This window comes from Phyllobates terribilis, unplaced genomic scaffold (assembly GCF_046119375.1).
Source record: "Phyllobates terribilis strain yellow unplaced genomic scaffold, ASM4611937v1 Scaffold_1__5_contigs__length_1240528914, whole genome shotgun sequence".
In the NCBI taxonomy this organism is placed as follows: Eukaryota; Metazoa; Chordata; class Amphibia; order Anura; family Dendrobatidae; genus Phyllobates; species Phyllobates terribilis.
The window spans coordinates 595,143,283-595,166,208 of NW_027362761.1; the positions used below are offsets into that span (position 1 = coordinate 595,143,283).

Here is a 22,926-nt window from a genome sequence, read left to right on the forward strand (position 1 = left end):
GGAGAAGTCCCCGGGAATAATGGTGAGAAGATCCGGCCATGTCTGTGGTCAGCTGTGATCCTGCCGTCTCCACCGCTCTCATTACACAAGTATAAAACATCTAATACTGGAGGAGAAGACAAGACTGAACACAAGGCGGTCACAGCCGTCTACACATCATAGGGGAGATCTCCATCTACCTGATGGTCCTGTGCAGGAGGAGGAGCGGGACATCTCTCTGGGGTTGTCCTCTTACTGGAGAGACCTGCAGGAGACACAGACAGGACTGGCATCATTATTACATACAGAGAATTATAGGCCGTGTGGATTTAGTCCTGTCTATTACCTGGTGATGTGCGCGGCCGGTGCTCCTCCATCATCACCTCCTTGTACCGATCCTTGTGTCCTTCTAGATACTCCCACTCCTCCATGGAGAAATGGACGGTGACGTCCTGACACCTTATAGGAACCTGACACACACAATGATACCGTCATCACCCAGAATCCTCCAGTGCCGTCCTGCATAATGTCCCAGCATTCCCAGCAGCGTCACCTCTCCAGTCAGCAGCTCAATCATCTTGTTGGTGAGTTCTAGGATCTTCTGGTTATTGATGTCCTCATGTATCTGGGGGTGAGGTGGAGGCTCCGGGATTGGGCTCAGGGTTCCTCCCCGTCTTTCAAACACAGGGTCCTGACAGCGATCACTAGAGGTCTTCTTCACTACTGTGTAATCCTGAGTGTGGACACATTAATAATATCACTACAGACATTTCCAGAGTCCATCACCTCTCCGATCATATCACCTGTTATTCCCATAGATAATGATGTCATGTGATGACATCACAACCTCTCACCTCTCCGGTCATATCACCTGTTATTCCCATAGATAATGATGTCATGTGATGACATCACAACCTCTCACCTCTCCGGTCATATCACCTGTTATTCCCATAGATAATGATGTCATGTGATGACATCAGAACCTCTCACCTCTCCGGTAAGATGGAAGATTATCTCCACGGTGAGTTTTAATATCCTCTCCGCCATCTTGTCTCTGTCCTTATTCATCCTTGATGAGTCAATCGGGAAAATAATTTCATATAAAATTTATTGGCAGAGGATCCTTTTTTTTATAGGAACCTGAATAGAAAGAAGATGAGACGATATAAAGATGACAAACTCCATAGCAAACAATAGATAGTGTTACCCGCACGCCGCTAGGTTTAGATAGGGGCGAGACAGGTTACATGAATTCTTTGGAATCCTGGAGGAACCGTTACTCAGGGTGACCATAGACCATGTGCTGCAGCTTCTCTCAAGCACACAGGGGTATTGACCCTCAGGCACAGACACGTAGGTTGTTTCACTTGCTGACCAGACACACTTGACAAGAGTCCTCATAAACGGTAGAATAGTAGCATTTAATAACAGCCAGTGCAAGATAAGTCTTATGAGTAACAGGCTCCAGTGACAAACAGTACAGTTTCCTTAGCAGCACTGCAGTTCACAGTCTTCCCAGTAGTACAGGACAGCACAGTTCTAATGCAAAGGCACATTATTGAACACAGCATTCTTTACAGCACAGTGAGATGGAGGGGGGGGGGGTTTGCTGAGGGAGATGATCCCTGTGACACCGTTTCTTATAGTCCTTATCTTTCTGCTTGACAATACTCTGCACTGCTAGTTCAGGAACTCTACTTGACCTGTGCTTAGCTTCACTTCTGACTTGAATCCTTTTTACATGTAGGGGCGCTGCTGTGAGATACAGAACACACACACACCCTTTCTCTTTGGCTCCAGCCAGACAGTAAACAACTTCCCCACAATCCCCCTGGGGCTCTGCTAAAACACTCCCCTTCTCCTGTGACTGTGTTAACCCCTCTAGTTGCTGGATGCTTCTGGAACACAACACTTCCTGTCTCATGTACTTGTGTTACTTCTAATAGTTGCTGGATGCTTTTAAAGCAACAGCACTACCTCTGCATGTCACAATATATTAGAGATATAAAGTGTGGATGTCATATTCTCTCTTCTGTATGGATTTATGAGTTGAATAACTTGTTATGTCCATTGTTACATCTGCACAAGATGGCTACAGCTGATATCAGTATGTATGCCCCAAGACTGCTGAATGCCGTCAACGGCAACAATGGTCATGTGACATACATAACCACGTCATTAAGTTATATTTAAACCACAATCACATCATTAATACCTTCCCGACATATGACGTAGTTTTACAGAATACATTTTGTCCCAATCTCTGAAGCAGGCTCAGAAGCTGAGTCCACATCTTTCCCGGCAGATAATGGCTGTGTTATTCACCCATCAGCTGCCTTTAATACCAGAGAGTGGAGCACAGTTCCGCTTGCAGCTGTTCACTCCTTTACTCCGCAGTCTATTTTCAGCTTTCTGACCGGGCCAAATTTTATTATTCTGATCACTGTCACTTTATGTGGTAATAACTCTGGAATGTTTCAACGGATCCCATTGATTCTATGATCCTTTTTTTCATGACATGTTGTACTTTATGTTACTGTTAAATTTTGGTCAATATGATTTGCGTTTATTACTGGAAATATTGAAAATTTGACCAAAAAAATTTGAAAGTTTAGCAATTTGCAAACTGAATTTTTATGCCCTTTAGTTATACCACACAAAATAGTTTATAAATAACATTTATCACATGTCTGTCTCACATCAGCATAATTTTTGAAACATTTTTTTTGTTAGGAAGTTTGAAGGGTTAAAATTTGATCAGCAATTTTCGATTTTTTTCAACAAAATTTACCAAACCAATTTTTTTTTTTTTTTTAAGAGGTCACATCCATTCGAAATGACTTTAAGGGGCCTATGAGACAGAAAAAAAAACAAAAGTGACACCATTTTAAAAGCTGTACTCCTCAAGGTGCTCAAAACCACACTCAAGAAGTTTATTAATCTTTCAGGTGCCGCACAGGAATTAAAGCAAAGTGGAAGGAAAAAATTACAATTTTACTTTCTCCCATAATTGCTTTAGCTCCAAAATTTGTATTTTCAAAAGGGTGACAGGAGAAATGGACCATACAATTTATTGTGCAGTGTCTCCTGAGTACGCTGATACCCCATATGTGGTGGGAAACTACTGTTTGGGCTCATGGCAGGGCAGGGAAGGAGCGCTATTTGACTTTTGGAGTGCAAAACTGGAATACCTAGTGGATGCCATGTCGCATTTGCAGAGCCCCTGATGTGCCTAAATAGTGGAAACCCCCATAAGTGACCCCATTTTGAAAACTACGCCCCTCAAAGAACTTATCTAGAGGTGTAGTGAGCATCTTGAACCCCCAGATGCTTCCCAGAAGTTTATAACATTGGAAATGAAAAAATGTTGCTTCAGCCCCAAATTTTTCATTTTCACTAGGGTAACATGGAAAATGGACCATACAATTTGTTGTACAATTTCTCCTGGGTGCACTGATACCCCATAAGTGGTGTAAAACTACTGTTTGAGTGCATGGCAGGTCTCGGAAAAGAAGGATTGCCAATTGAATTCTGGAGCATAATTTTGGCTGGAATAGATTGCGGATGTCATGTCACATTTGAAAAACCCCTGACATGCCAGAACAACGGAAACCCCAGCAAGTGATCCCATTTTGGAAACTACATCTCTTGAGGATATCATCTACGGGTGTACTGAGCATATTTAGCCCTCAGGCGATTCACAGAATTGTATAACAAATTACAATTTTTTCCACTAAAATGTTGCTTTGGCCCCAAGTTTTCAATTTTCAAAAGAGATACTAGAAGAAAATGGACCATACAATTTGTTACACAAATTCTCCTGAGTACGCCAATGCCCCATATGTGGTCAAAAACTACTTTTGAGGCACAGTGCAAAACTCTGTGTCAGTTCCTGTTTTAGTAGTTAGTTGTTAGTAAGAAAGAGATGAAAAAGGACATCCTCAGAGGAAGGTTATCATCACCAGGTGTGTGTGTAGTTGAGACAAGGAAAGGGAAACAAGTTTCAGCAAGGGATCTTCAGTGGCAGCAGTGTTCTTCCTTAAGCAAGTAAGTCAGGGTACCTACAGCAAGAGACTTTTAGGAACGTCTTTAGTGTAGGCCTGACCTGCCGTCAGTAGGACAGCGTCTGCTAGGTTGGGACCCGTTTAGTAAGGCAACAGCCGGAGAAGCTCCCTTACGTTGTTCTCAGGAAATGTAGTTGGAGTGTAGAGGTCACAGTAAAACACATTGACCTGGGTGGCACTATACTGGAATGATGGAGGATCTCAACTTAACCTGCAGTTCTACAGTAATGTACATTTCAAGTATTGTGTCGCCATCCATAACCACCGTGAATATGCCTCTGCATTGTGCAGAAGGAAACAGCAAGCTTATTTCCTGCTATCCTCTGTATATAAGTTTAATTGTCAGTATAAAGGACTTCCCTTGTACAATCTGGTGTGGTTTCCTCATCATATGGTTAAAGGTCCGGTGCCGCACAAAACATGGCAGAGCTGAACCTGAAGGTGTCTGCAGCAGCAACATAACCACACACACACAGTCAGGACCCCGTTTTTATGTCGCATGCCGGGGCGCGGAAGACAAGTACCTTGCCCCCGGCTACCGCACTGCGCCACGTTACAGTGCCATGTCACATTAGCAGAGCCCCTGGGGTGCCAGAACAGCAGAACCCTCTATAAGTGACCCCATTTTACAAACTACAATTCTCAATGAATTCATCTAAGGGTTCAGTGGTCATATTGACACCACGAGTGTGTCAAAGAATTTTATACCATTGAGTAGTGAAGAAAAAATAATTACATTTTTACCACAAAAATGTTGTTCCAGACCCAGATTTTACATTTTCACACATTAAAATGGGACCAAAATTTGTCACACAATTTCTGCTGAACATGGCAATACCCCATATGTAGCTCTACAGTAGTCAGGGGTGTAACGACCACGGTCGTGACTGGGCCCGTGTGGCTGACAGCAGCAAAAACTTCAACTGGATGTGCATCCTCGAATGCAAATTCAACTGAAGTGTATTGCGGGGCAGAGACCCATTTGATCTGTGTGCGGTAATGCAAGCTGCCGGCAAATCCGAAGCCAGTCGCTGACATTGACGTCCAAGTGACTGGGGGCGCATGGCAGTGACGTCATGAACTTCTGTCGCTTGCACGCTGAAGTCAGCTGCCAGCTTCATAAGAGGAACCTGCGCAACAGGGGAGTGGATGGGAGGTGAGTAGAATTGTTTATTGTATCTATGCATTAACAGCGGCAGAATGGGGGACATATACTAGGATGGGGCCCAGGAAAAGGGACACATATATCAGGATGGGGCCCAGGAAAGCGGACACATATATCAGGAAGGGGCCCAGGAAAAGGGACACATATATCAGGATGGGGCCCAGGAAAGGGGACACATATATCAGGATGGGGCCCAGGAAAGGGGACACATATATCAGGATGGGGCCCAGGAAAGGGGACACATATATCAGGAAGGGGCCCAGGAAAAGGGACACATATATCAGGATGGGGCCCAGGAAAGGGGACACATATATCAGGATGGGGCCCAGGAAAGGGGACACATATATCAGGATGGGGCCCAGGAAAGGGGACACATATATCAGGAAGGGCCCCAGGAAAAGGGACACATATATCAGGATGGGGCCCAGGAAAGGGGACACATATATCAGGATGGGGCCCAGGAAAGGGGACACATATATCAGGATGGGGCCCAGGAAAGGGGACACATATATCAGGAAGGGCCCCAGGAAAAGGGACACATATGTCAGGATGGGGCCCAGGAAAAGGGACACATATATCAGGAAGGGGCCCAGGAAAAGGGACACATATGTCAGGATGGGGCCCAGGAAAAGGGACACATATGTCAGGATGGGGCCCAGGAAAAGGGACACATATATCAGGAAGGGGCCCAGGAAAAGGGACACATATCAGGAAGGGGCCCAGGAAAAGGGACACATATATCAGGATGGGGCCCAGGATAAGTGACATATACCAGAATGGGGGATATATATATAACAGGATAGGGCGCAGGATAAAGGACATATATACCAGGATGAGGGGCAGGATAAATGACATATATACCAGGATGTTGGATATAATAGGTTGGGGACTAGGATAAGGGACATATATACAGCTATGGCAAAAATTAAGAGACTACTGCACAGTTTTCTAAAAATCCCCATCTCTACATGTCTGACGGCCATTCCGTTCCAGTGTCAGTTGAATTCCAACCACCGTCCACCTCATTCTACTTAATGTGCTTCTGATTAGGTGATCACCTGAACCAAATCTTATGTAATGAGGGAAAGTCTAAAAAACACTGCTGTGGTCTTCACAATCCTCTTGCAATAGGACAAGCTGGATGGCAAAACAAGTGCTAGGAATAGCCCAAAAGTAATTTGAATGAAAAAATAACTTTTAACCACGCCAAAGGAGCTGAAAAGAAAAGTCTTGAGTGAGGAAAACAAGCGGTCAATTCTGGCTTGACTAGCAGAGGGATACAGTGAGCGTCATGTTGCCTCCATCCTTAAAATATCAAAGACGGCAGTCCATTACAACAAGGTCAAGCAGCAGACATTGGGGACAACAAAGCTACAGACCGGCAGAGGGCGAAAGCGACTCTCCACTGACCGGGATGACCGTCATCTTATTCGAATGTCACTCAGCATCCGCAGGATGACATCAAGTGACCTACAAAAGGAATGGCAAATGGCAGCTGGGGTGAAGTGCATGGCAAGAACAGTTCGTAATAGGCTCCTAGAGGCCTCAAGTCATGTAAAGCTAGAAAAAAGCCTTTCATCAATGAGAAGCAAAGGAGAGCCAGGCTGAAGTTTGCCAAAGACCATAAGGATTGGACCATAGAGGACTGGAGTAAGGTAATCTTCTCTGATGAGTCTAATTTTCAGCTTTGCCCAACACCTGGTCGTCTAATGGTTAGACGGGACACCTGGAGAGGCATACAAGCCACAGTGTCTTGCACCCACTGTGAAATTTGGTGGAGGATCGGTAATGATCTGGGGATGCTTCAGCAAGGCTGGAATTGGGCAGGTTAATCTTTGCAAAGGACGAATTAATCAAGCCGCATACAAGGTTATCCTTGAAAAACCACTTGCTTCCTTCTGCTCAGACAATGTTCCCCAACTCTGAGGACTGGTTTTTCCAGCAGGGCAATGCCCCATGCCACACAGCTAGGTCAATCAATGTGTGGCAGAAGCACCACATCAAGACCCTGTCATGGCCAGCCCAATCTCCAGACCTGAACCCCATTGAAAACCTCTGGAATGTAATCAAGAGGAAGATGGATAGTCACAAGCCATCAAACAAAGAAGAACTGCTTACATTTTTGTGCCAGGAGTGGCATAAGGTCACCCAAAAGCAGAGTGAAAGACTGGTGGAAAGCAGCCAAGATGCATGAAAGCTGGGATTAAAAATCATGGTTATTCCACCAAATATTGATGTCTGAACTCTTCCTGAGTTAAAACATGAGGATTGTTGTTTCTAAATGAATAAGAACTTGTTTTCTTTGCATTATTTGAGGTCTGAATGCACGGTTTCTCTGTTTCTTTTTTATTATTTTGACGATTTCTCATTTGCTGCAAATAAATACAAAATTTTTAGCTTTGAATTTCGGAGACATGTTGTCAGTAGTTTATAGAATAAAAAAAACAATGTACATTTTACTCAAAAATATACCTATAAAGAGAAAAATCAGAGAAAATGAAAATTTTGCAGTGGTCTCTTAATTTTTGCCAGAGCTGTATATGTCCTCCATCCTGGTATATACCAGGATGTGGCCATGAGGAGGGACATATATACACATACAGTATAGACCAAAAGTTTGGACACACCTTCTCATTTAAAGATTTTTCTGTATTTTCATGACTATGAAAATTGTACATTCACACTGAAGGCATCAAAACTATGAATTAACACATGTGGAATTATATACTTAACAAAAAAGTGTGAAACAACGGAAAATATGTCTTATATTCTAGGTTCTTCAAAGTAGCCACCTATTGCTTTGATGACTGCTTTGCACACTCTTGGCATTCTCTTGATGAGCTTCAAGAGGTAGTCACCGGAAATGGTCTTCCAACAATCTTGAAGGAGTTCCCAGAGATGCTTAGCACTTGTTGGTCCTTTTGCCTTCACTCTGCAGTCCAGCTCACCCCAAACCATTTCGATTGGGTTCAGGTCTGGTGACTGTGGAGGCCAGGTCATCTGGCGTAGCACCCCATTACTCTCCTTCTTGGTCAAATAGCACTTACACAGCCTGGAGGTGTGTTTGGGGTCATTGTCCTGTTGAAAAATAAATGATGGTCCAACTAAACGCAAACCGGATGGAATAGCATGCCGCTGCAAGATGCTGTGGTAGCCACGCTGGTTCAGTATGCCTTCAATTTTGAATAAATTCCCAACAGTGTCACCAGCAAAGTACCCCCACACCATCACACCTCCTCCTCCATGCTTCACGGTGGGAACCAGGCATGTAGAGTCCATCCGTTCACCTTTTCTGCATCGCACAAAGACACGGTGGTTGGAACCAAAGATCTCAAATTTGGACTCATCAGACCAAAGCACAGATTTCCACTGGTCTAATGTCCATTCCTTGTGTTCTTTAGCGCAAACAAGTCTCTTCTGCTTGTTGCATGTCCTTAGCAGTGGTTTCCTAGCAGCTATTTTAGCAAGAAGGCCTGCTTCACAAAGTCTCCTCTTAACAGTTGTTGTAGAGATGTGTCTGCTGCTAGAACTCTGTGTGGCATTGACCTGGTCTCTAATCTGAGATGCTGCTAACCTGCGATTTCTGAGACGGGTGACTCAGATAAACTTATCCTCAGAAGTAGAGGTGACTCTTGGTCTTCCTTTCCTGGGGTGGTCCTCATGTGAGCCAGTTTCTGTGTAGCGCTTGATGGTTTTTGCAACTGCACTTGGGGACACTTTCAAAGTTTGCCCAATTTTTCAGACTAACTGACCTTCATTTCTTAAAGTAATGATGGCCACTCTTTTTTCTTTACTTAGCTGCTTTTTTCTTGCCATAATACAAATTCTAACAGTCTATTCAGTAGGACTATCAGCTGTGTATCCACCTAACTTCTGCACAACACAACTGATGGTCCCAACCCCATTTATAAGGCAAGAAATCCCACTTATTAAACCTGAAAGGGGACACCTGCAAAGTGAAAACCATTTCCGGTGACTACCTCTTGAAGCTCATCAAGAGAATGCCAAGAGTGTGCAAAGCAGTCATCAAAGCAAAAGGTGGCTACTTTGAAGAACCTAAAATATAAGACATATTTTCAGTTGTTTCACACTTTTTTGTTAAGTATATAATTCCACATGTGTTAATTCATAGTTTTGATGCCTTCAGTGTGAATGTACAATTTTCATAGTCATGAAAATACAGAAAAATCTTTAAATGAGAAGGTGTGTCCAAACTTTTGGTCTGTACTGTACATACACACACAAGGATGGCGGACATATATGTGTATTGTGGGGTTTCTACTCACTTGGGTGCGTCGGGAGGCAAAGAGGAAGCGTTTTCCTTTAAATGTCCATGTCGGTTTATTACATTATAAACCCGGAAAAAGCAAAAGGAATACAAACAGCCTTTAGTTCAGGCAAAACAAAGTAAAGAATAGTTAAGGCAAAGTCTCTGGTTAGCCAGTCCTGTGGGCACACAGGCTGGATTGCATTCAGCTCACTGGCTCAGCCTGGATACAACACATAGGATTCCTTCTCCCTCCAAACAACGGCCTCCATTTTATATCTTAACCACTCCCAGGAGGTGAGGTATGTGGGTAGCCAGACCCGCTCATCTCTCATGGCTACCCGTAACCCAGTCCAGGGTGAACCACACTGTCCTCTCTTCTATGATGTAACACTCTAGATTACATCACAGAGGACAGCCACCTCTGTGATACATACCTCCCATCCACTATGCACCCGTTAGCCAACTTACATGCCTCCCCCTTCTGCCTAAAGCCGTAGGGCTTGGCACCTTCTACTACTAGATGGGATTCTCGAAAGGGCATCGGCATTACCATGTAGCTTCCTTGCTCTATGTTGTACATGGAAGTTGAAATCCTGTAGGGCTAAAAACCAGCGGGTGACCCTAGCATTTTTCCCTTTTTTTCCCTCATCCATCTGAGTGGGGCATGGTCAGATACCAATCGAAACTTTCGTCCTAACAGATAGTACCGTAACGTGTCCACCACCCACTTTATGGCCAAGCACTCCTTCTCTATGACAGCATAATTTTTCTCACATGAGGACAGCTTCCTACTCATGTAGAGAACATGGTGCTCCTCCTCATGTATCTCCTGGGAAAGGACTGCTCCTAACACGACATATGAGGCGTCTGATTGGAGTATAAATTCTTTCTTGAAGTAGGGGGCAAACAGAACCGGTTGCCTACACAGAGCCACTTTCATCTCTTGAAAGGCCGTCTCCGCCTCTGCAGTCCACTTGGCCATGGCTGATTTTGTCCCATTAAGGAGCTCAGACAGGGGTGCAGCCATGATGGTGAAGTTTGGGGAAAACCTCCTGTAGTATCCCACGATTCCCAAAAAGGCTCTAACCTGCTTCTTCGACAGCGGTCTCAGCCAAGTTTGGATTGCCTGCACTTTAGTGATTTGGGGTTTGATCTCGCCTCTACCCACTACATATCCCAGGTATTTGGCTTCTTGTTTCCCCATGGCACATTTTTTCAAATTTATTGAAAACCCAGCCTTCCTCAGAGCATCAAACATCGCCTGGACCTTTTCCAGATGACTTTCCCAGTCAGGGTTGAAAACCACAATATCGTCCAGGTATACCGTGGCGTATTTCTTATGGGGCGCAAGGATTCGATCCATGGCTCTCTGGAAGGTGGCAGGGGCCCCCTGCAGGCCAAACAGCATCTGGACATATTGGAAGCATCCGCCTGGTGTAGAAAACGCAGTCTTCTCCTTGGCTCCCTGTGACATGGGGGTCTGCCAATATCCCTTCGTCAAATCCAATGTGGTTATGTAGCTTGCTGGCCCAAGTCTATCGATCAGGTCATCGACACATGGCATGGGATATGCGTTGAATAATGAGAGAGAATGTTTTAAGGCATTTTTATTACTTACTGCATGTGTGTCTCTAACTCAGATGTTGCCAAAAACTCAGAAGCTTCCAAACACATGACATCATCATATGGGCAGTCCAGAATTGTTTATGGCATAGTAATCTTAGTGTATGTAAACTTTTGACTTTGCAATAAGTAATAAAAATGCCTTAAAACATTCTTTCTCTCTCATTATTCAGGCATTTGGCAAATATTAAAAATTATTGTAATCCTAATTGACCTAAAACGGGAAAGGTTTATTCTGATTTCATGTCAGATATTGAGAAAAAACATGCCTATGTGTCTTTCTATAGAGTGGTGTATTGACTCACTCGGCTCGGAGGTAGACACAGGAACGTTTCCCTCTGCTGGTTTATTTCAATGCGGCATAAACCATGGTAGGTTCAATAAAATAAATATGGACTTGCTGGCATAACAGCAAAACAAAAGATAAATGATAGCACAGTCCATGTCCATGTGGGATTCACTATGCTCAGGTTGTATTGCACTTCAGCTCCTACTGAAGTTCCACACAGGAGACTACCTGGTCTCCAGATAAAAAACTAAGTGGCTGGACATTTAACTTCCCTCAGCCACACCCTTGAGGTGGAGATATGGTGAGGAGGCATCCCACCCATCTCACACCTACTCACAAAAAACTCAACCCATAACATGGCAGATTAACCCCTTCAACATATAACATGCTGAAGGAAATCTTCTGGGTTTCACATCATGGAAGATAGAAACCTTCGTGACACATATCTCCCCTCGCACACATCGTGATCCTGTCACATATTAAGGGGCTGCCTGGCAAATTTTGGGGGGAACCATACAGCAGTGGCCCATGAGCAGCGGCACAGCCTCACTGTGCAGGAGCGGGACTAGCACCGGACATGTAGAAATGCACATGCGCCCCACAATAATGGCGCTTGCCGGGAGCAGTATTCAAACATGTGGGTGGCGCCAGCAGTGACTCAATGCGGCGCCATCCCTGACTGAATGAGAGAATCATACATGACTGAAAATGAGCAGGTAGGACAAAGTGTATATAAAGTTATAAAATCATTCTAATACCACCGATTTTAATGAAAAAAGCTCATTGGTGATGCTCATTGCATCACTAACAAAGCAATGGGGACAGTGTAGATAGTTGATAGGACGTGACAGGTTCCCTTTAAAGCCAGGGATGTCAAATTCAAATACAGAGAGGGCCAAAGTTTAAAGCTTGGACAAAGTCGCGGATCAACCTTGATATTTATTAAAAAAGTGTCTACAATTGAGGAAGTTTTTCTTTATCAAATATAACAATTCATTTAAAAATTATAGAGGAATATTATAATACGTTATGTAAAAGCAGTAAAAAGCATATGGCCCAATGGCCTAATTTCTATATGTAATTTAACAGAGGACAAAAATCCTTGAATGAAAAAGATAATAATGTATGATACAAACAAAAGTGCACTCAAACACAGTATGATACCCCCACAGTGAATTCCTCCACACTCACAGTATGATGACCCAACTGTCAGGGTTGTGGAGTCGGTAAGCCAAACGTCCGACTCCGACTCCAACTCCGACTCCCTCATACATGGCTCATGTTTACGTGATAAATTTACTGTAGCACAGATTCATCTCAGCTAAAGTCTAGACCCTTAGATCAGGAATAGGACAGACTGTAACATCCCTGATGGCATGACGGCATGCTGGCATGGCTTACCATCTCCCTCCATGCTAGACCACCAACTTACCTACCAGTCCAGGCTGCACACCATGCTCCTCTACCTGCTGTCTGCATGTCTCTTGTCTGCTGGCTTAGGGCGGCGGCGCTGGCACTTCCTGATTCTTAAAGTTACAGTGTGCGCAGTCTTAATGCGTCCCCAGCCTATTGCTGTGAGTCACTGGATACTTAAACCTCCTCCACCCAGTAGAAGGCGCCTGTGCAACACTTTCTTTCAATGTGTTCTGTGCAACTGTGAGTTGCCAGGTCCTGTCCTGAACCTTGTCTGTTTCCGCCACCCTGGGGGCTGAGTACCCAGGCTCATTCCTGTATCTCGTTCCTGGTCAGTTCTTGTCTGAACTGTGTCCTAGCCCGTTACCTGTTTGTCTCTATGTCCGATCCTTCCCTTTTTCTGCCGTGTCTGAACCAGTACATAACTCCTACTGGTTGTCTCTGTACTTCTGTTTGTGAGCTTTGTGTCCACTCGCTACTTCATAGCAAGTACCTTGTGTGTATCTGGTTCTGCTTGTCCCGTTTCCCTGCCTACGTATCTATCTTCCTGTGTTTCCCTGTCTGTTCCATGTGAACAGAGCCCTGTTCTGTCTGCCCTGCTCCACTTGTCCTCCGCACCTGCGGCTCTGCTCTGCTGCTCCGCTTGTACTCCGCACATGCGGTTCTGCCCTGCTCTGCTTGTCCTCCGCACCTGCGGCTCTGCTCTACTCTGCCCTGCCCTTGGGCCGCCCGGCCGAGGAGATGGCTGACGGCCGGGTGGCCCAAAACCGCTGCTGGAGGACCGGCCTGGGGGGCAATTACCCCTCTGCCACCTGGCCCAGCCCACCCCTGCACATATTCCCCCCCTCTGCCCAAAAGCCGGGGGTTTTGGCACCTTCAGACACCAAACAGGGTTTTCTAGAGGAGGCACCCGTGTTACCGTGTAACTTTCCGGGTCCATGCTCCACGTGAAAACTAAAGTCCTAGAGACCTGAGAACCACCTAGTCACCGGGGCATTCTTACCCTTTTTCTCCCTTAACCATCTCAGGGGTGCATGGTCTGACGCTAGTTTAAATCTTCAGCGTGTCTACGGTCCATTTTATGGCTAAACATTCTTTCTCAATAATAGCATAGTTTTTCTCAAAGGATAGGATGTTCCTCCCCATTTATCTCTTGAGACAGCACAGCTGCTAAGCTGACATCTGAAGCATCTGTCTGGACCACAAATTCTTTACTAAAGTCCAGTGCGACCAGGACCGGTTGTTTAAATAGTGCCAGGTCTTGGAATGCCATCTTTGTTTCAGTAGTCCATTTGGCTATCGTTGATTTGATGCCTTTCAGATCAATCTGTGGTGCGGCAAAATTTGGGATAAACCGCTGGTAATATCCCACAATTCCAAGAAACGCTCTCACCTGCTTCTTGGAGAGTGGTTGCGGCCACTTCTGGATTGCCTCGACCTTGTTTACTTGAAGCCTCTCCCAACGATATAGCCTAAGTACTTGGCCTCTTCTTCCCAATAGCACATTTTATCGGATTAATAGTAAACCCCACCTTTCTCAGAGCATCCAGAATCACCTGTACTTTTGGTAGATGACTATCCCAGTCTGGGATGAAGACCACAATATCATCAAGGTAGGTTGCGGCATACTTCTTATGTGGAGCTAGTATTTGATCCATGGCCCTCTGGAAGGTGGCTGGCCCCCTGCAGTCCGAAAAGGCATTCTAGTTTACTCAAAACACCCATCAGGTTTCGAGAAAGCTGTCTTCTCCTTGACCCTCTGGGACATGGGGATCTGCCAGTAGCCCTTCATCAGGTTGAGGGTGCTAATGTACCTCGCAGGTCCAAGCCTCTCAATGAGTTCTTCAACGCAAGGCATCAGGTATGCATCACACTTGGATACTTTATTCAGCCTGCAGTAGTCGTTGCAAAATCTCCACTCCCCTTCAGGCTTTGGCACGAGAACGATGGGGCTTGACAATCCGCTCTTTGACTTCTCTATCACGCTAAGGTTTAACATTTTCTTCACCTTCATTGAGATCACCTCACAGAGTGCTTCTAGAATCCTATATGACTTCAAGTTCACCCTTATGTGCGGCTCTGTCAGCACGTCATGCTCCACCACCTGCGTACACCCTGGCAACTCCGAGAACAGGTCACAGTTCCTCTGCAGCTGTTCTTGACACTGTTGATTCAGGGCCTGCTATAGAGTCTCTGCTATCATGACAAGGAGAAAGAGAGAGATCGCCTTCGGGGCTGGCTTTGGCTTTGGGACTGGCTCCTAGGCAAGAAGCTCCCAGAATTTCCCAATCTCGCCACGACTTAAGCAAGTTCACGTGATATATGTGGTGCGGCTTTCTTCGGCCTGGCTGGTGGACTTTGTAATTCGCTTCCCTGAGTTTCTCTACTGCCTCATAGGGGCTTTGCCACATGACCAGGAACTTGCTCTCGACTGTGAGGATAAGCACCAGAATGAAGGGTGGAACTGTCTTAGCCTCGCTGATCAGTTATACACCCTTGCCTGTGCCTGGAGGAGATGCGCATTCATAATAGGCATCACTTTTGACATTATTTCCTGCATCTGAGTGATATGCTCTAAAATGCTCTGGTTGGGCATAACCTCAGCTTCTCAGGTTTCCTTGGCGATATTCAGGAGCCCACGTGGATGTCAACCATACAGTGGCTCGAACAGGGAGAAGCCCGTAGAGGCTTGAGGAACGGAAGCAGGTAGTTCCAATCTCAACCTTCCTTCTCAACGACCTTCTTGAGGATCGCCTTTAAGGTCTTATGAAAGTGCTCCACTAGGCCATCCGTCTGAGGATGGTAAACTACGGATGGTAAACTGAGGTTCACAGCTGGGCAATCTGGAGGACCTTACACAGCTCCTTCATCACCTTGCTTGAAGACCTCATTCCCTGGTCTGTCAATATCTATTTTGGCAGGCTGGTCCTAGCAAAAATATGAAAAAGTTCCCGGGCTATACTCCTGGCTGACGAGTTCCTTAGTGGTACCGCTTCTGGGTACCAGGTCGCGTAGTCCATGACCACTAGGTCCATGGCAATCCTTTCATATGGGATCTCTATCACAGGAAACAGGACTAGGGGACTGCGGAAGTGAGAAGAGGGAGCGGTTATCTGGCAGGTGAGGGAGAACCTATGATAGTTTAGGTTCTCCCGGTAACATCCGGGCCAATAGAACCTCCGCATTATCCTCTCCTGAGTTTTCTCTACCCCCCAAAACATGTGAATGGGTCATATGTAAAACCTCACTTTGGTCACCCTATACAATAGCTCCCCATTAACAGCAAAGTGTGGGAATCTGGTGTCTGCCCCTGGCTCTTGAGCAGCCCCACTACAGACAGTAACATTGTCAAACGTCCCCTGTAAGGTCAGGTCCCGAACTTGAGCAGTCCCAAAGTTCTCTCTGGACACTTAAAATTCAGGGAAGTTGGCCTCCTCGGTCACCATCTCATCCTCTTCCCTGGCAAGGACACGCAGAAGGAACTTATCCAACTTTGATTTCAACTGGGTTTCTTCCCGAGGGACCTGGTGTTTGCCCGAGACACGTGGCCCCCTTTTTCCACAAGTCCCAAAATAAGGAAAAATCTCACCCCAATATGCCAAGATTTATCAAGTCCTTGACTACCCCAACTTCATGGGACTGGGCACCACAATATGTTGCCACAGTTACTCTGGCCACATGGTTCTTCTTGGAATTCCCATGTATAGACAGAATGCCTACGGTTTTGACAGGGATCAACTGGTGGGGAAGAGTAGCAGTGATTAGGGTCACTAGACTCCCCGAGTCCAACAGTTCAGGCACCATCACCCCATTAATGGACACGGCACACGCCTGCTGCCCCTCGCCAGATTGACAGTCCACACTACAGGCTGGATAGGCGTAATAGCAATGTTGGCCTAGGCTGCAGTCCATTGGTTCAGGTGACATATGACACCAGGCAGCTACATGTCCAGGATTGTGACAATGCCAATGCCAAGGACCACGTCCTTTACACCAGTCTTTGCGGGACCCTCAGTGGAATTGAGACGCCCCCGTTTGTGACTTTAGACCCCCTACATGGTGAGCCCGGCCCCCTTTGGGTATTTCAGTAAGGGGAAGTGACTATGTCTGGTTTCCCAAGGGATTTCTCAACCACCTGGTACCTCTCTACTAGGCCAATAAGGTCGTCCGTGTTTCGTGGGTCGCCCTGGGCAACCCAGGTCTGTACTGGCCTGGGAAGGGAGTAGATGAACCTATCCATCACCACACACTCGACCATCTGAACCAGGGGAGGAGTCCTGAGGAGATAATTTGCATATTCCCACTGCATTTTGGGGTAAGTGAAGAGTCTCCGTGAGCTCAACGAACACTGGATTTTGGCTGTTGGAGCTGAAAAGAGGACATCGGTAAACATTTTGAAGCTTTTTTTTTTAAGCTTTTTTCACTGTTTTCAGAACATTAACAGTAAGAACATGGAAGAGTCCAGGAGCCATTTGGTGAGCTGCATATCCTGCTACATGTACACAGACTTGCCAGTGGAAAAGCCAAACTTCACATGCCAGAAATGCAGCTTGTGTCCCTGTTGGAGGAAAAGTTGCGAAATCTAGAAGAGAGGTTAACTACCTTGAAAATCATTAAGGAAGGTGAAGAGTTCTTAGACAGAGCAGAATTATCTCTTCATGATTCAGAAAGAGAAGAAATTCGAACTGCACCTGAGGAAACAGAGGAATGGAAGCATGTGACCCAGAGAAGCAGGAGGATCGAGAGGCAGTCAGCACCTATACTGCTCAGGAACCAGTACCAGGCTCTCTCGCAGGAGAACCATGAAGAAATACAGCAAGATAAGACTTTGCCAGCAATGAATAAACTTGTAAGCCCTCAGAATCCTCCTGGATGGAGAAAGAAGAATGTTGTGAAGAAAAAACGGAGAGTGGTGGTCATGGGGGATTCCCTGTTAAGAGGAACAGAGGCTGCTATCTGCAGACCAGACATAACCTCAAGAGAAATGTGCTGTCTTCCAGGAGCAAAAATTAAAGATGTGTCTGACAGGATATCAAGACTCTTCAGACCTACAGATCACTACCCATTCCTGCTAATACATGTGGGGACAAATGACACCGCAAGAAAGGACCTGGAAACCATCTGCAGTGACTTTGAAGACTTGGGCAAGAAAGTGAAAGAATTGGGAGCGCAGGTGGTCTTCTCATCCATCCTCCCAGTGGATGGCCATGGAACAATGAGGTGGAATAAGATTCTACAGGTGAACAACTGGCTACGTCGATGGTGCCGTCAACAAGGATTTGGATTTCTGGATCACGGAATGAATTACCTATACGATGGACTACTTGCTAGAGATGGGGTGCACCTTACGAAGACTGTTAAGGCTGTGTGCCCACGTAGCGTTTTACAAGCGTTTTTGATGCGGAATTTCCGCAGCGGAAACGCTTGTAAAATGCTTGGTAACCCGCACCCCATGATCCCCAATGGGTTTCCGCAACTTCTATGCACATGCTGCGGATTTTTCCGCAGCGTTTATGCCGCGTTCAAAAATCCGCAGCATGTCATTTAATTTTGCGTTTCCGCAAGCGGAATTGCCTTTGTCCAATGCATAAAAAACGCAAGGCAATTCCGCATGTGGAAAACGCGTGATAAACGCGCAAAAAAAGCGCGATAAACGCGTGCGGAATTCCGCATGCGTTTTTCCGGGAGAGGACTTGCATTTATGCAGCAGAAATTTTCTGCTTCATAAATGCAACGTGGGCACATAGCCTAAACATGTATTTGGAAGTCGCCTTGCTACACTCATCAGGAGAGCTTTAAACTAGAACAATGTGGGAAGGGAAGCAAAAGGCCAGAAAAAGCCATACAGCTGACAAATACTATTGAGATCTCTGCTACTGGAAGTGGAAAGGAAGAACAAAGACAAAACAATTTAAATAATAAAAATATGGGAGGAAGAGAAACCAATCACAAACTAAAATGTTTTTATACAAATGCACAAAGCATGGGCAACAAACAAGGAGAATTGGAACTACTAACGCAGGAAAAGAAATATGATGTCATTGGAATCACTGAAACTTGGTGGGACGATACACATGATTGGAATAAAAGGCTAAAAGGATACAACTTATTTGCAAGAAACAGACTTGATAAACGAGGAGGAGGTGTCGCATTGTATGTTAGAAAAGCGTATATCTGCACAGAGATTGAAGCTTCAGAGACTGGGAGTTCTGTGGAAACTGTTTGGGTAAGAATACAAGGAGAGAACAACGGAAAGGACACCATTATAGGCATTTACTACAGGCCACCTGGGCAAGCTGAAGATATGGATGAACTCTTTATGTATCAAATGACCAAGTTCTCAAAAAAATATGACGTAGTGGTCATGGGAGATTTCAACTATCCAGACATTTGTTGGGAATCTCTCTCAAGTAAAACTAACAGGTCAAGCAAATTCTTATCCTCTCTTGCTGACAACTTTATCTTCCAAAAGGTAGGGGAGAAAACAAGGGGATCTGCTACTTTGGATCTAATCCTTATAAACAAGGAGGAAATGGTTGAGGAGGTAAAAGTGGCTGGGACCCTAGGAGGCAGCGATCATGCTATTATAGAATTTTGGATAACTAGAGGAGGAAGACATGTGAAGACTCAAACTTCAAGGTTAGATTTTAGAAAGGCAGGATGTCCTTAAGGACAAAAATGTCCAGGAAGGATGGGAAATTTTTAAAAATGAGATTCTCAAAGCACAATCGTTAACAATCCCGAAAAGTAGGAAGAATGGGAAGCATTTAAGGAAACCAGGATGGATGAACACAGAACTTAAACACATGCTAAAAAGAAAGAAAGAAATGTTTATTAAATGGAAAGAGGGAGGCATATCTAAAGAAGATTATAATGCAGTCTGCAGATCCTGCAGGGCATGTATCAGGTTAGCTAAAGCTGACAATGAATTAAGGCTTGCAAGAGATGTCAAAAGCAATAAAAAAGGATTTTGGGGATATGTCAAAAGTAAAAGAAAAGTCAAAGATGCTATAGGATTTTTACAGGATGAAAATGGAGAAATGGTAAGAGAGGATGTTGAGAAGGCCAAACTTTTTAATTCCTATTTTGCATCTGTTTTCTCTCAGAAAGAAAATGTAACATCAACTGATCTTCACTGTCCTTTTAAAGGAATAGAAGAATCCAAGTTATCTGTAAACAGAAAGATTGTGAGGGAATATTTAGCTAACATAAATGAGTTCAAGTCTCCAGGTCCAGATGAATTACACCCCAGAGTACTGAAGGAGATCGTAGAAGAAATTTTAGAACCACTCTCCATAATCTTTGAAAATTCTTGGAGAACAGGAGAAGTCCCAGAAGACTGGAGAAGAGCAAATGTTGTTCCTATCTTCAAAAAGGGGAAGAAGGTGGACCCAGGGAACTATAGGCCGGTGAGTCTGACTTCTATACCAGGAAAGATCTTTGAACAAATTATTATTATGCAACTTTGCTTTACATTTATATATAATTATGGTAGGGTATGAGATATATTTTTGTCTTGCTTCTTTTTTGCTAGTGTGAACATGCCTCTGTTTCTTGTATGTCTGCCATCTTAGACCTCAGTTCACATTGTCTGGTTTTTTGACTTGTTTGCATTCTGTGCAATTTAAGGGTGTGGTATGCCCTTTGTTGAGCTGATTGGTATATATGTAGCTTACCACGGGCCTAGGTGGTCTGGAGTTGGGACCCGGTCCTATTTGTCTACCCATTTATATGCATTACTTCAACTTTGATATACAGTAAGGTTTTTAATATAGGCAGTATAGGTACCGTCCCAATTTAGGGTCACCTTGCCGCTGGTGGGACGGCTTGTATACTTTTTTTGATCAAAAATAGTTCACTAAGTACCCTATATTTATTATGCAACTTTGCTTTACATTTATATATAATTATGGTAGGGTATGAGATATATTTTTGTCTTGCTTCTTTTTTGCTAGTGTGAACATGCCTCTGTTTCTTGTATGTCTGCCATCTTAGACCTCAGTTCACATTGTCTGGTTTTTTGACTTGTTTGCATTCTGTGCAATTTAAGGGTGTGGCATGCCCTTTGTTGAGCTGATTGGTATATATGTAGCTTACCACGGGCCTAGGTGGTCTGGAGTTGGGACCCGGTCCTATTTGTCTACCCTTTTATATGCATTACTTCAACTTTGATATACAGTAAGGTTTTTAATATAGGCAGTATAGGTACCGTCCCAATTTAGGGTCACCTTGCCGCTGGTGGGACGGCTTGTATACTTTTTTTGATCAAAAATAGTTCACTAAGTACCCTATATTTATTATGCAACTTTGCTTTACATTTATATATAATTATGGTAGGGTATGAGATATATTTTTGTCTTGCTTCTTTTTTGCTAGTGTGAACATGCCTCTGTTTCTTGTATGTCTGCCATCTTAGACCTCAGTTCACATTGTCTGGTTTTTTGACTTGTTTGCATTCTGTGCAATTTAAGGGTGTGGTATGCCCTTTGTTGAGCTGATTGGTATATATGTAGCTTACCACGGGCCTAGGTGGTCTGGAGTTGGGACCCGGTCCTATTTGTCTACCCTTTTATATGCATTACTTCAACTTTGATATACAGTAAGGTTTTTAATATAGGCAGTATAGGTACCGTCCCAATTTAGGGTCACCTTGCCGCTGGTGGGACGGCTTGTATACTTTTTTTGATCAAAAATAGTTCACTAAGTACCCTATATTTATTATGCAACTTTGCTTTACATTTATATATAATTATGGTAGGGTATGAGATATATTTTTGTCTTGCTTCTTTTTTGCTAGTGTGAACATGCCTCTGTTTCTTGTATGTCTGCCATCTTAGACCTCAGTTCACATTGTCTGGTTTTTTGACTTGTTTGCATTCTGTGCAATTTAAGGGTGTGGCATGCCCTTTGTTGAGCTGATTGGTATATATGTAGCTTACCACGGGCCTAGGTGGTCTGGAGTTGGGACCCGGTCCTATTTGTCTACCCTTTTATATGCATTACTTCAACTTTGATATACAGTAAGGTTTTTAATATAGGCAGTATAGGTACCGTCCCAATTTAGGGTCACCTTGCCGCTGGTGGGACGGCTTGTATACTTTTTTTGATCAAAAATAGTTCACTAAGTACCCTATATTTATTATGCAACTTTGCTTTACATTTATATATAATTATGGTAGGGTATGAGATATATTTTTGTCTTGCTTCTTTTTTGCTAGTGTGAACATGCCTCTGTTTCTTGTATGTCTGCCATCTTAGACCTCAGTTCACATTGTCTGGTTTTTTGACTTGTTTGCATTCTGTGCAATTTAAGGGTGTGGCATGCCCTTTGTTGAGCTGATTGGTATATATGTAGCTTACCACGGGCCTAGGTGGTCTGGAGTTGGGACCCGGTCCTATTTGTCTACCCTTTTATATGCATTACTTCAACTTTGATATACAGTAAGGTTTTTAATATAGGCAGTATAGGTACCGTCCCAATTTAGGGTCACCTTGCCGCTGGTGGGACGGCTTGTATACTTTTTTTGATCAAAAATAGTTCACTAAGTACCCTATATTTATTATGCAACTTTGCTTTACATTTATATATAATTATGGTAGGGTATGAGATATATTTTTGTCTTGCTTCTTTTTTGCTAGTGTGAACATGCCTCTGTTTCTTGTATGTCTGCCATCTTAGACCTCAGTTCACATTGTCTGGTTTTTTGACTTGTTTGCATTCTGTGCAATTTAAGGGTGTGGCATGCCCTTTGTTGAGCTGATTGGTATATATGTAGCTTACCACGGGCCTAGGTGGTCTGGAGTTGGGACCCGGTCCTATTTGTCTACCCTTTTATATGCATTACTTCAACTTTGATATACAGTAAGGTTTTTAATATAGGCAGTATAGGTACCGTCCCAATTTAGGGTCACCTTGCCGCTGGTGGGACGGCTTGTATACTTTTTTTGATCAAAAATAGTTCACTAAGTACCCTATATTTATTATGCAACTTTGCTTTACATTTATATATAATTATGGTAGGGTATGAGATATATTTTTGTCTTGCTTCTTTTTTGCTAGTGTGAACATGCCTCTGTTTCTTGTATGTCTGCCATCTTAGACCTCAGTTCACATTGTCTGGTT

General features: G+C 44.2%; 1 protein-coding gene across 1 annotated transcript in view; it reads right to left on the bottom strand.

Moving 5' to 3' along the window:
• Nucleotides 1-22,926, bottom strand: part of LOC141273155 (uncharacterized) — a 36,206-nt gene that overhangs the window by 2,880 nt on the left and 10,400 nt on the right. Inside the window, exons 2-5 of the mRNA XM_073684644.1 lie at nt 970-1,119; nt 533-712; nt 326-449; nt 180-244 (exon numbers count right to left, since the gene is read on the bottom strand). Coding sequence (XP_073540745.1) covers nt 180-244; nt 326-449; nt 533-712; nt 970-1,047 — 447 coding nt within the window. The 5' untranslated portion in view covers nt 1,048-1,119. The remainder of the gene's footprint in view (nt 1-179; nt 245-325; nt 450-532; nt 713-969; nt 1,120-22,926) is intronic.